The following is a 14,788-nucleotide window of genomic DNA, read 5'->3' as shown; positions in this document are numbered from 1 at the left end:
AGAGAAACACGTTTTACAAGAGCACTATAACTGGTGGTTTATTGAGTTGGAAAAAGAAACTGAATTGCTCCCAGGGACCAGAGCGATACTTATACCCCAACGGTTGCCATGCAGTTGTTATTTATTATGTACATAGCAACCGACATTAGCCTTATGTACTATTATGGAATTCAAATGCATCATACGATTGCTATGATTTCCAACACCCCCTCTCAATTGATTCCTTCTATTCCTAACTTATTCCTTAAAGCTACGAACGTTGGAGCGGGCAGGGACTTCGTGAGGATGTCGGCTTGCTGCTTCTGAGTCGGAACCTAGGATAGGATACGACAACTAGTCAGCCCAAAAGAGACCAATTTGGGGACCAATAATCTTAGCAACGCGGAAAAACAAGACAGCAAGCTGTGAAATTAGACAGAGAAGTTGCAGGTGTCACATCCTATCCTAGGTCGGAACGTATACCAACTTCACCTTACCGTCGGCAACAACATTTCGGATGAAATGGTACTTCACGTCAATGTGTTTGACTCGCCTCGTTTCCTCTCGTTCAGCCATCGCAATCGCTCCTTGATTGTCCTCATATATCGGTACCGGATACAGCAGGGCATCCGGTTGGAGATCGACCATCAAACCGGCCAACCATATCGTCTCACTCACGCAGGAACTCATGGCAACGTACTCGGCTTCGGTAGAAGACATCGCCACAGTAGATTGCTTCTTCGATGACCAGGCAACTGTGTTTCCGTGAACCTTCAGCAGAAATCCAGAGACGCACTTACGATCGGATTCATCGCTTGCGTAGTCTGCATCGGCGTAGGCAGCAACCATCGGTTCCCTTGAATTTCTTCGGTAGACTAATTCCATGTTTTTCGTTGCTTGCAGATACCGTAGGACTCGCTTGGCATGCTTCCAGTGTTCTTCATAAGCAGCATCTTGAAACCTCGCCAAGTAGCCAACGATGAAACAAAGATCCGTTCGAGAGCCCATCATGATGTACATCCCAAGCAGTGTTGCCACATTTTTTTCGGTTTTCATCTGTGATTTTGGTCAAAAAAATCTTTTTCATCTGTAGGAAATTTCAGAAAATCTTAGTAAAAATCTGTGATAGGTTAATGTCTCCAAAATCGGATATTTTTGAACAATTTGTTTAAAAAAGAAACGGAAAAAATGTTCTTAGAATAACGTCGACCAAAACACTCCCAGGTTGCATCTGAGGATCATCAGAAACCACAAGAACTTCGAAAACAATGCGCCTGAAGCTTGGCCTAGGCCATCCAACTAGAAGATTCAATTTCTATTATTTAAATTTGAGTACATGAAAATTATTATAAAGCTTTTTTTCACGAAAGTCATTGCCATTGTTTAAAAATCTTAAAAATCTTTTTTATTGCAAAAATCTTTGATCTGTGATCACAGATATCTGTAGGCGAAAATGGGAAAAAATCTGTGTAATTCTAGGTAAATCTGTGTATGTGGCATCACTGCAACCAAAAGTTCAGATAAAGGGGTACTTTATAAGCTAAGCAGCTTGTTCGAGGTCGCTCATTAGCCTTCTAAGCAGCTTCATTTTTAAGTAATTTTGGAACTTGAAAGTTCACATAAGCACGCTGGATAGCCTTCTAAGCAGCTTCTGACAGAACTTTGTCAAAATTCATGCAGAAACAAAAATGTGTTTTTCAGAATCACACACCCTGCTGGGGGGGGGGGGGGCTACTGATAATTATATTCTCACATATGTCGCTGCTATGTAGATTTGAACTGGATCCTCCTGCGTGATAGCTTGCCGACTTACCGCTGCGCTGCTGAAGACACTTGACAAAGTCAAGCTAACTTCATTACTGTATAAATGTGCAAAACTAGCTGCCGACGGAAAATCGATTCAAGTCAGACTTTGCCTGCAGTCCACTCAATCGCAGCTGTAGTACTGTGGTAGAGCGTAGGGCTCTCACGCAGCGACTGTCGGTTCAAATCCGATGGGCGGCATTATTATTTTTTTTTTTGCTCAAGCCTAGTATTCATTGATTTGATAAAATAATATTTGTCTTTTATTCATGTACGCTTAAACAGTTGTTTTCTGTAAAAGAAATAAATTTAATCTTCATTGAAACACAATGCTACTGAACTGAACTTCTATGAACTTGAAAGTTCCGACAAAGTTCCGACATAGCATCTTAAGCAGCTTTAAAGTTCCGCGAAGTTCAGATAAAGTTCCGAATGGAACTTTCTGGCTGCTTAAGAGGCTAATAATTAGCCTTGCCGGAACTTGTGACCGAAGTTCCAGCAAGGCTCATCGTTAGCCTCTTAAGCAGCCAGAAAGTTCCGTTCGGAACTTTATCTGAACTTCGCGGAACTTGAAAGTGCATTTTGTCATGGGAAGCGGAACTTTTGGTTACTTGGGATGAGACTACCGACCAGCTCGCGGTAGGGATACGGACATCTTCCATCTCCTTGCTTCAGCTGCAGTTTGGGTTCTGCTGGAGTCTTGGCGGGATTGCAGTTTTCCATGCCAAAACGAGCAATGATCTTGTCGATATGCCCCGACTGGGACAGCTTCGTTACTCCTCGATCCAGATCTCGAGTGATCTTAATGCCCAGGAAGTGGTGCAGCTCCTTCATGTCCGTCATTTCAAACTTCCGCATCAGCACATTCTTCACTCGCTCTATTTCGACATCGTTCCTGGCAGCAATCAGAAGGTCATCCACGTATACTACGATGTACACCGTGTTGTCGCCAGTAATCCGAACATACAGGCAATAGTCGTACTTCGATCGCGTAAATCCCAACGTTGTCAGGAATTCGTTCAGATGACTGTTCCAGCACCTCGGCGACTGCTTCAAACCATAAAGCGCTCGATGTAGTAGGCAGACTTCTCCAGAACGTAGGACCACCCCCTCTGGACACTGCATGTACACCTTCTCGTTGAGCTTCCCATTCAGAAAGGCAGTCTTGACATCTAGCTGGTGAATCTTCAGTCCGTTCGTCGTTGCAAGTGCCAGGAGAGTTCGGATGGTAGCCAGCCGCGCCACCGGCGCAAACGTCTCCTCGTAGTCGATGTGTTTCTTCTGTGCGTAGCCCTTAGCTACCAACCGCGCCTTGTAGCGCGTAGGATGTCCATCAGCATCGGTCTTCACGTAGAACACCCACTTGCACGGTACGGGCTGTACCTCGGCGGGACATCGAATCACGGTCCATGTGCGGTTTTTCTGCAACGCTGTCAGCTCTTCATCGATCGCTTGCCTCCACTCAGGCTCGTGCGGATGACCATCGACATCGGAATAACGTTCGGGAACCTGTATGGAATTTACACCAGCAGAAAGCGCTCTATACGGAATGAAATCAGAAAACCAACCTGGTCTCCTGCACTCCCGACCACTGGACCTCGGAACATCATCACGTGGTGCGTTCCTTTCTGATTGTGGCGGGAGTGCGGTTGCGCCTTCCTCGTTGTCATCCTCCTCTCTTTAACTTGGGGAGAACCGCTTCGGACTGAGTAGTAAATAAACACTGTTTAAGTTCAGAGTAGTAACAAAAGTGAACAGCTGTTTATTCGACTGCCTTTTTTATAACAGGAGATTCGAGCAGTTGATAACCCTACATGGTTCATCAAGTTCATTGCTTCCAATAAATTCAATAGGGGGTTTGGACTACTTGGTCGATGAAATCTATACTCCAACAATTCTTCCCCCTTTAAGTTAATAAGAACTACTAAAACAACATGTACAAAATGTTTAACCTGACCTATTAGAAATAAATAAAATCTTCGTTCTTGTTTACAATTTTTTCTCTTTTTGATCTTCTTACATTTGGCGTTGACAAATTCTTGCGTTTTCCAAGTTTAACTCTTGATTTCGAATCCTTTCCTTGAACTGTTTCCGAACTCGAGGTTTTTGATGAACTAGCGGCTGTGGTGCTTGAAACCGGATTGCTTGATGATGGAGATTGGACGGGCGCATCAAAGATTTGGGATTCTGACGCAAAACCGTAAAAATCCTCCTCATCAGTGTCAACGGTTTGAAAGTTTTGCTGGCTTGCTGGGTATGCTGGTTCTTGGTTTTGGTCACGTTTTGGGTCCCGATCAAACCAAAGCTTGGTAGCTCTCCGATCGAGTGTCCTTTCTGTCAAACGCAACTGTTGCCTATGCGCGGAAAATATGCGTCCGCCTAACGAAATCTGGAAAACATTCATAGATAGTCTTTTAATAAACTTGGCTTCGAGCCATCGTCGAATGTCAGTGGGATTGTGGTTTTTATAGTAAACAGGCTCGCCTGCCGTCAAGTTAGCTAAAGGGTCATATTTAAGAATGTCTCTAGAACGTTGATAATTGGACTCTGTTTTATCATGCTGATATGTAGTTAGTTGACGTTTGTGTCGTAACGAAAGATGGTCCTAAAATCACATCTACACGCTACCACAATAGTAACCAGAATGATCCTAGTTTTTGTTCGAACTCACGCTTCCCTTCTTTTTCACTGACTCGGTTCCGATCGGAGCTAGCTTTTTCCAAGCCACCCAACTATCATCCCCGTTCTCGCATAGAGTTCGGCTTGATTTTCTATCTCGCTCATGGTCGCGCTTCAGACGGGTTGCAGCAAACCTTCGTTAAGTTTTGCTGTTTTATGCCGTTTCCACGCTGATTCGCAAAGGGATGTCCAAAATAGCGTGTATTTTACTTTTTTCGATACACACATAAGTAAATCCAACAAATTGATTTAATATGCTAACCATACCCACTACAATATCTCTCTCCTCTACTCTGCGAGAAAAAAAATGTATATATTTTCAAACAATTTACCAAGATACAATTCATATGCAAGACTCTGTTACAGAATGGTGGAATATCAGAGCAACAGTCGCAATAAAATCAGAATCGGCTGAAATTGCATCCAACATAATCCAATCTCCAGTCCAGTCCAAACCAATCCAAAGCCAATCCAAATCCAATCCATTCCAATCCAAATCCAAATCCAATCCAATCCTAATCCAGTCCAAATTAAATCCAAATCCTTTTCAAATTTTATCCAAATCCAATCCAAATCCAATACAAATCAAATCAAAATCCAATCAAAATCTAAATCCAATCCTAATCCAATCCTAATCCAATCCAAATCCAATCCAAATTTAATCCTAATTCAATCTAAACCAATCCAAATTCAATCCAATTACAAATCCAATCCAAATCCAATCTAAATCCAATCTAAATCCAATACAAATCAAATCTGAATCCAATCCAACCTCAATCCTAATTCAATCCAAACCAATCAAAATTCAATCCAAATCCAAATCCAATCAAAATCCAATCCAAATCAAATCCAAATCCAATTCAAATCCAATCCAAATCCAATAAAAATCCAATCAAAATCCAATCCAAATCCAATTTAAATCCAGTCCAAATCCAATACAAATCCAATCCAAAATCAAGCCAAATCAAATCCAAATCCAGTCTAAATTCAATCCTAATCCAATTGAAATCCAAAAAAAAAAATCCAATCCAAACCCAATCCAAATCCAATTCTAGTCTAAACCCAATCCAAAACCAATCCAAATTCAATCCAAATCCAATACGAATCCAATTAAAATCCATTCCAAATCCAACCTAAATCCAATTCACATCCTGTCCAATTCCAATCCAAATCCAATCCAATAAATATCCAATCCAAATCCTTTTCAAATCCAATCTAAATCCAATCAAAATCCAATCCAAATCCAATCCAAATCCAGTCCAAATCCAATCCAAATCCAGTCCAAATCCAATCCAAATCCATTCCAAATCCTTTTCAAATCCAATCTAAATCCAATCCAAATCCAATTAAAATTCAAGCCACATCCAGTCCAAATCCAATCCAAATCCAGTTCAAATCCAATCCAAATCCATTCCAAATCCTTTTCAAATCCAATCTAAATCCAATTCTAATAAAAATCCAATCCAAATCCTTTTCAAATCCAATCTAAATCCAATCCAAATCCAATCAAAATTCAATCCACATCCAGTCCAAATCCAATCCAAATCCAGTTCAAATCCAATCCAAATCATTTTCAAATCCAATCTAAATCCAAATCTAAATCAAAATCCAGTCCCAATCCAATCCAATCCAAGTCCAATGCAAATCCAAATCCAAATGCAATCAAATCCAAATCCAATCCCAAATCCAAATCCAGTCCAAATCCAATCCAAATCCAATTCAAATCCAACCTTAATTCAATCCAAATCCAGTCCAAATCCAAATCCAATCTAAATCCAATCCAAATCCAGTTCAAATCCAATCCAAGTCATTTTCAAATCCAATCTAAATCTTAATCTAAATCAAAATCCAGTCCCAATCCAAGTCCAACGCAAATTCAAATCCAAATGCAATCCAATCCAAATCCAATTCAAATCCAATCTTAATTCAATCCAAATCCAATCCAAATCCAATTCAAATCCAATCTTAATTCAATCCAAATCCAGTTCAAATCCAAATCCAATCCAAATCCAGTCCAAATCCAATCCAAATCCAATCCAAATCCATTCCAAATCCAATCCAAATCCAATCCAAATCCACTCTAAATCCAATCCAAATCCAATCCAACCCAAATCTAATCTAAAACCAATCCAACCTCAATCCAAATTCAATCCAAATCCAATTCAAATCTAAGTCCAAATCCAATTCAAACCCAAACTCAAATCCTATAGGAATCCAATCCATACCCAATACAAATCTAATTTCAGCTCAAAACCATTCCAAAAGCAATTCAATTCTAATCCAAATCCAATGCAAACCCAACCCAAATCTAATCTGAATCCAATCCAAATTCAATCCAAATCCAATCAAAATCCAATCCAAATCCAATCCAAATCCAATCCAAATCCAATCTTAATTCAATCCAAATCCAGTTCAAATCCAAATCCAATCCAAATCCAGTCCAAATCCAATCCAAATCCAATCCAAATCCATTCCAAATCCAATCCAAATCCAATCCAAATCCACTCTAAATCCAATCCAAATCCAATCCAACCCAAATCTAATCTAAAACCAATCCAACCTCAATCCAAATTCAATCCAAATCCAATTCAAATCTAAGTCCAAATCCTTTTCAAATCCAATCTAAATCCAATCCAAATCCAATCAAAATTCAATCCACATCCAGTCCAAATCCAATCCAAATCCAGTTCAAATCCAATCCAAATCATTTTCAAATCCAATCTAAATCCAAATCTAAATCAAAATCCAGTCCCAATCCAATCCAATCCAAGTCCAATGCAAATCCAAATCCAAATGCAATCAAATCCAAATCCAATCCCAAATCCAAATCCAGTCCAAATCCAATCCAAATCCAATTCAAATCCAACCTTAATTCAATCCAAATCCAGTCCAAATCCAAATCCAATCTAAATCCAATCCAAATCCAGTTCAAATCCAATCCAAGTCATTTTCAAATCCAATCTAAATCTTAATCTAAATCAAAATCCAGTCCCAATCCAAGTCCAACGCAAATTCAAATCCAAATGCAATCCAATCCAAATCCAATTCAAATCCAATCTTAATTCAATCCAAATCCAATCCAAATCCAATTCAAATCCAATCTTAATTCAATCCAAATCCAGTTCAAATCCAAATCCAATCCAAATCCAGTCCAAATCCAATCCAAATCCAATCCAAATCCATTCCAAATCCAATCCAAATCCACTCTAAATCCAATCCAAATCCAATCCAACCCAAATCTAATCTAAAACCAATCCAAATTCCAAAATCCAGTCCCAATCCAAGTCCAACGCAAATTCAAATCCAAATGCAATCCAATCCAAATCCAATTCAAATCCAATCTTAATTCAATCCAAATCCAATCCAAATCCAATTCAAATCCAATCTTAATTCAATCCAAATCCAGTTCAAATCCAAATCCAATCCAAATCCAGTCCAAATCCAATCCAAATCCAATCCAAATCCATTCCAAATCCAATCCAAATCCAATCCAAATCCACTCTAAATCCAATCCGCCAACGAGCGAATCGGCACTGTACAGTTGTAATTGAAATGTAATCCTGTCCAAACCCAATTCAAATCCGATCCATCCAAGTTAATCCAAATCCGACCCGAATTCATCCCAAATCAAGTCGAAACTCGAAATAAATCCAAATCCGATACAAATCCAATCAAAATCCAGTTTCAATTCAATTCCCAATTAAATATAAATGGAATCCTTATCCAATCCGCATCAAATCCGATTCTACTTCAATCCATTCATCTCTTTTTTTCTTTCGTCTCCTTTTATCAACTTTCTCTCTGACTTTCGCTCGTTTTTTTTGCTCGTTCTTTTTTTTACCTTTTATTTTTTTTTTCCAAGTATGTCAATCTCTCTTTTCGTTTTTTTACTTCGTTTATTTTTTCTCTTCATGTTTTACAGTCGCTATTGTTTTACTGTGTCGCAAATTTTTTTTTCCTCCAAGTCAATTTTTTTTTTGCTTTGTCCAGTTTTTTTGCAATACAACAAATTTCGTTTTTTTTTCATGGCGTCTCAGTTTTTTTTTTCAATCCATTTATTTTTTTTTTCACTCGCCTTTTCTCTCGCTTCATTTATTTTTTTTTCCAATCCTTCCATTTGTTTTTTTTTTACTCAAAGCCATCGCATCTTTTTCGTTTTTTTTTCACTTCTGTCCTCATCCATTTTTCAATATACTACTCTTGTCCTTTTATCCTCCATAGCATCACAATTTCTTTCAAGACATGTATTTTTTTTTGCTGCACTCCTGCCATTCTTCCAAGCTTCCCTCCCTCTCAACAGAACTCCCTTTCGTTGCGGACACCGATCCGCACCGGCTGCCTTTAATCTCCCCAACACGCCCACCTTTGAGCGACAATTCCCCTTCAACAGACTCAACAAATCACGTGTGATATCACAACCACTTGTACCAACTAAAAACTACACTTTTAAAAACAATAACATGGAAAAACTAACAAACTTAAACGAAAATATTCACTGAAAACCACTACCGGCTGCGCCATTGTCGTAACGAAAGATGGTCCTAAAATCACATCTACACGCTACCACAATAGTAACCAGAATGATCCTAGTTTTTGTTCGAACTCACGCTTCCCTTCTTTTTCACTGACTCGGTTCCGATCGGAGCTAGCTTTTTCCAAGCCACCCAACTATCATCCCCGTTCTCGCATAGAGTTCGGCTTGATTTTCTATCTCGCTCATGGTCGCGCTTCAGACGGGTTGCAGCAAACCTTCGTTAAGTTTTGCTGTTTTATGCCGTTTCCACGCTGATTCGCAAAGGGATGTCCAAAATAGCGTGTATTTTACTTTTTTCGATACACACATAAGTAAATCCAACAAATTGATTTAATATGCTAACCATACCCACTACAGTTTGTAGGAAGATTTAGGGTTAATTAGATCCATGTTGGTTTTTGGCTTGAAGGTAAAAACTCTTTCCGATGGAAAATGACCATCTTCTAAACATATATTTCTATAGTTGAAGAGGAAATTGCACACTTTTTCCTCTATGTCCAATGGTTGCATTTCAGGATCGAGCAAGAACTTTTTAAATACCTCTTTTATTAATCTCACCATCCGTTCAGCTTGTCCATTGCTCTGTGGGTTGTAAGGAGGACTCTTCATCACTTTTATTCCTTGATTTTCTAGAAACCTTATAAATGCCAAAGAATTGAATGGTGGACCTCCATCGGTTACGACAACATCCGGTAGACCAACTCTGGCAAACATCGCTATGAACTTTTTTATTACTTTACAACTGTCTGTTCCATTTGGCATGTATTCTATCTCCAACCATTTTGTTTTGCTATCAACAATTATTAGAAAAACCTTTTGCTGGAAATAGAAAAAGTCCGCATGTGAGCGACTAAATGGTCGTGTTGTGGGAATCCATGAATTGGTTGTCTTTGGTTTTTGTGCTATGTACATTTCGTTGCAAATCCGACAAGATTTGACGAACTTCTCGATGTCTCTATTCAACCCAAACCAATATACCGTTCTTCGCGCCAACTGCTTTACCTTGGTTATTCCGGTATGATTCTTATGTAGCATTTTAAGTACCTGCTGCTGTAAGGTAAGTGGAATAATCACTCTATCCTGAAATAATATGCAACCATCCACTATCTCCAAGTCTTGATAGTGGGTGTGAACGTCCTTAAATTCTGGTTTTGGTTTATCAGGCCAACCATGTTCAATGTACTTTTTAATTTGTTGGAGAAAACTGTCCTTTTCTGTTTCGCGAGCTATATGGTTGTAATCAAATGGAAAATCGGAGGAAAAGCTCAAGCTTTTGATGTATTCTCTTTGCAATGAGTTTGGCACTTCATTTGGTAAGGGAAATCTCGAGCAGAAATCGGCATTTCCAAGTCTTGAAGAAGGACGGTATACAATGTCAAAATCATATATGGAAAGTTCCATCACATAACGCTGAAGTCTGGTCAAAATACCAATGAGCGGCTTGTGATCCGTATATATAGTAAATTTATGTCCATATAAAAATTTATGGAACTTCTTAACTGTACTGACCACAGCCAATGCCTCCAAATGTAGTATAGGGTACTTTTGTTGAGCACTGTTCAATGAAAATGATGTAAAAGAAATAGGTTTTTCCACGCCACCTATTTCATGAGCTATAACACCACCTATACCGTAACTGGAAGCATCGGAGATGACCACCAATGGCTTTTTGGGATCGTAGAATTCCAACAAATTTCCATTCAAAAGGTAAGCTTTACATTCTTCGAATATTCTTTGACATTCCTTAGACCAAATAAAACGGACATCTTTCTTCAGTAATCTGTAAAGACAACTCAACCGGGAAGACAAATGAGGTATAAACTTTCCATAAAAATTCAACAGTCCCAAAAAGGCTTTCAGCTCCGAAACATTTTGAGGTGGTTTTGCGGCCCGTATTGTCTCTACTTTATCTGGACAAGGCATTAAACCCTTATCTGAAATAATGTGGCCCAGATAAGGCAAAGAATCAACAAAAAAATTGCATTTATTGAGGTTTACCTTTATATTAGCTTTGGAAAGCCGGTCCAGAACTATGAAAAGATTCGTCTTGCAATCCTCAAAGTCTACTCCTGCGATTAAAACGTCGTCCAAATAACAAATTACAAAAGGTAATCCTTTCAATACTTGGTCCATTACCTTTTGAAAGATTGACGCGCTTGAAGAAGCTCCCTGCGGCAGCCTATTGTAGGTATATAGTCCTTTTAAAGTATTAATCACCATAAATTTTTGGGATCTCTTAGACAGTTTTAATTGTGTGTAGGCTCCAGCAAGATCCAAAGAACAGAAAATGTTTGCTCCCGCCAGAGATGCAAACAAATCCTGAGCATTCGGCAAAGGATACGTACTCGGAATAATCAGTTTATTTATTGACACCTTGCAATCAATAACTAACCGAATATCTTGGTTCTTTTTTACGACCACAACTACTGGAGAGGCCCACTCACTTGCTTCCAGGGGTGTAATAACCCCATCTCTTTCTAAAGTATCTAGGTGATCAATAACTTTATCTCTAAGCCCCAAAGGAACTTCATAGGCTTTTCTAAAAACAGGTCTATCTTCCTTCAGCATCAAATCGCCTTCAAAACCAACAATTGGATCTGAAAAGGTTTTGTTAAAAATGTGACCAAACTTACACTTTACTTCTTCCACAGTGTTCTCGATTGCACTCCCCGATACCATGTTGACCATTCCACTTGAAAATGTCCTACGCCATGCTGGGAAAAATACATCCAACCATTTTCGTCCAAATAAGGGAATAATTCTGCGCCTGTTTTTGGAATTCTTCAGGATCACCAACTCTAGATTATGTTCGGAAATTCCATTTACAAAAACTGAAACCGAAATGCATCCCAGGACTTCCAGATTAGCTCCATCTACGACAATAAGCCTATTGTTGTACGGTTCCAAACGCAAATGGCTAAAATTGGTTCGAAAATCCTGCTCATCTATAACGCTAACTGCAGATCCACAATCCACTTCCATCCGCAGCTTCGTATGATCAACTGTTGGTTCCAAAAAACATGGCTCATTCATCCATTTTACTGATGAAATTTTCATACAGTTTTCTTCCGAATCAGACTCATTATCCTTAAGCTCCCGTTTAAGCCGTTTAAAGTAATCAGAGCTAGAACCAGGCGTAGTTTGGGGGGTATCGACAAATTTTACACGCAGCTTTTTCTTCTTCTTTAGCTCGAAACAGTACTTCTTAGTGTGGCCTTTTTTACTGCAGAAACGGCAAAAGTAAGATTTTCTAGGTGTTGGAGATGACCTACTGCTACTTCTACTATGGCTTCGACTTCTACTTCGGCTTTTATAGGGCTTGTTCCAGCGTTCCTTGCTCCTAGATCGTCGCGAGCGATAGACCTCTCGTCTGCTATCACCTACTTTTGCAACAACCGTAAAATTGTTACTATTCATCATTCTAGTCCTTACACCCGCACACTCGCGATTGACGATGATCTTTTCTACCTTCGCCAAGGTCAAATCCTCCTCCTCTAAGAGCCTTTACTGAACCTGCTTATCCAAAACACCCATAACCAGCCTGTCCCTAATGGCGGTTTCTTTGAAAGCGCCAAACTCGCAGCTCTCAGCTTGCAGCTTAACTTTCAAAATGAAATCCTCTGCTGCTTCTGATTCCCCTTGCACCATGTTGTAGAACTTATATCGTTGAAACATATCGGTATCAACTTTGTCAAATCTGCGTTTAAGCGAATCGATAATCGACTCATAAGTCTTCGTTGCGAGATCTACTCCAGGGTGCAAGAGTTTGAGTTCGCTATAAGTTTCTCTGCCACATAGACCCAAAAAATAGGCAAGTTTCTCATCATCCGGGATTTTGTTAATGATGAAAATCCACTCAATTTGCTCGACATATTGACTAAAACTGGTGGACCCAGGAATATACGCCTCAATGGAACCAATCAACGGCATTGCTTGTCTAATAAATCAAATCGAGCAAAATACAAATAAAACCGGTATTAATCTCAATGCAACCGGGAATCAAAACAATGGCACAGTTTAAAAATAAAAGAAAATCACATACCTTGAATACTGCGTTTCCTACCAAAATCTGGCTAGGTCGTGACACGGGTTCCACTCCAGGCAGGGCAATACAACCAAACGACCAACCACAGCAACAGCAACGGCAACAGTAACCACAACAGCAACAGCAGCAGCACCAAAAAACTTCGTCTTCGAAACAACTTTCAAAGCAGCTGTCCAGAATTAGCACTGATGAAACCCAACACTAATCAATGGCGTAAAATCGATAAACACTTTCTTTCGGATCCGCCAAATTAATTTGTTTTCACTGCCCAGGCAAAATTCGCCGCTGGTTAGATGCACCAACCAAAAAAAAAACTGCCGGACAAACAAAAAAAAATCACTACCGATAACACTCCCCCTTTGGTGACACAAAACTGCCCACCGATATTGTTTACCAACGTGATGGCCGTTTTGGTAATCACAATCGCACCGAGGTAAAGAAGCAAACAAAAGCCAAAAACAAAAAACTGCAGCTGGCCGTTTCTCACTACCTTCGGTCAAATTCTTCTGCGCACAAAAAAACTTGCAAAAACTATGGCTACCACACTTTTCGTCGAGGTTTCTGCACTTTTACTACCAATCCCATCCTCGTCGCCACTTTAACTTGGGGAGAACCGCTTCGGACTGAGTAGTAAATAAACACTGTTTAAGTTCAGAGTAGTAACAAAAGTGAACAGCTGTTTATTCGACTGCCTTTTTTATAACAGGAGATTCGAGCAGTTGATAACCCTACATGGTTCATCAAGTTCATTGCTTCCAATAAATTCAATAGGGGGTTTGGACTACTTGGTCGATGAAATCTATACTCCAACACTCTCTAGCAGTGGAATAACCACCGGAGACATGGTCATCGTCCTGAGCATTGTCGTCTGGTCCAGCATCTTCATTTTCCCCCTCTTGCTCGGGAATCGGTGATACTTCCTCCGGAATAACCAGTCGACGATCGATGTCTTCACTTGGTGACTTGAATGGAAATGCTGCCTCATTGCAGCGGACATCACGGGCCACGAACATTTTCCGGGAATCTTGATCCCAGAGGCGATATCCAGCCGGTGCGTACCCGACAAATACACACTTCCGTCCGGTTGGATCCAGCTTACCTCTCTTCTGTTTCGGTATCCAGGAAAACGCTTGGCATCCGAACACTCTCAGCTTGGTGACATCCGGCTTTTCTCCGTGCCATCGTTCCGCAGGCGTTTGGTTTCCCTTGATTGCTTCAGTCGGACTTCTGTTGGCAACGTAGACAGCATTCAGGACCGCTTCTCCCCAAAGGTACTTCGGTGCACCCGACTCCGTTAGCATTGCTCGCATTTTCTCCACTATGGTGCGGTTAAAGCGTTCCGCCACACCATTATGCTGCGGGGTGTACCCGACCGTTGACTCCACTTGGATCCCTTTTTCCTCGTAGTAGGCCAGTTGCTGATTTGAGAAATACTCACGTCCAAGATCACACCGCAAGCTTGCTATTTTTGTCCCGAATTTAGCCGTCGCCATCGCTTCGTAGACCTTGAAATAATCGAACACCTGATCCTTCCTTTTCAACAGGTAAACGACTCCGAAGTGCGTGTAATCGTCCACGAACGATAGGAAATAGCGATAACCATCCGCCGTCGTCGGTGTAATTTGTCCACACACGTCCGTGTGCACACGCTCCAATGGCCTTCGAGTCTGCGGTCTCGTTCCGTTGAATGGCAGCCTCACCATGTTGCTTTCCGCGCATGTGTCACAAAACTTTGCGTCACCATGGAT

At 40.3% G+C, this 14,788-nt stretch overlaps 1 protein-coding gene across 1 annotated transcript; it reads right to left on the bottom strand.

Moving 5' to 3' along the window:
- Window positions 1-993, bottom strand: LOC115268501 (uncharacterized). The gene is made up of 2 exons (XM_062848962.1): window positions 457-993; window positions 1-314 (listed from the first exon to the last, which is right to left on the bottom strand). Exons 1-2 carry the CDS (start codon window positions 988-990, stop codon window positions 213-215), a joined length of 636 nt encoding a protein of 211 aa, XP_062704946.1. The 5' UTR covers window positions 991-993; the 3' UTR covers window positions 1-212.
- Window positions 994-14,788: the final 13,795 nt, after the last annotated feature.

Source organism: Aedes albopictus, chromosome 2 (assembly GCF_035046485.1).
Source record: "Aedes albopictus strain Foshan chromosome 2, AalbF5, whole genome shotgun sequence".
NCBI classification, from domain to species: domain Eukaryota; kingdom Metazoa; phylum Arthropoda; class Insecta; order Diptera; family Culicidae; genus Aedes; species Aedes albopictus.
Note: the sequence above shows the minus strand (reverse complement) of the source record. Positions and strands in the feature narration are given on the sequence as shown.

What these genes read in the sequence shown, in the direction of transcription:
- LOC115268501 (XM_062848962.1), bottom strand. Translation starts at nt 990, where the DNA reads ATGATGGGCTCTCGAACGGATCTTTGTTTCATCGTTGGCTACTTGGCG. An exon ending in GTAAGGTGAAGTTGGTATAC is followed by an intron (nt 315 to 456) that starts GTTCCGACCTAG and finishes ATCCTATCCTAG; the next exon opens with GTTCCGACTCAGAAGCAGCA.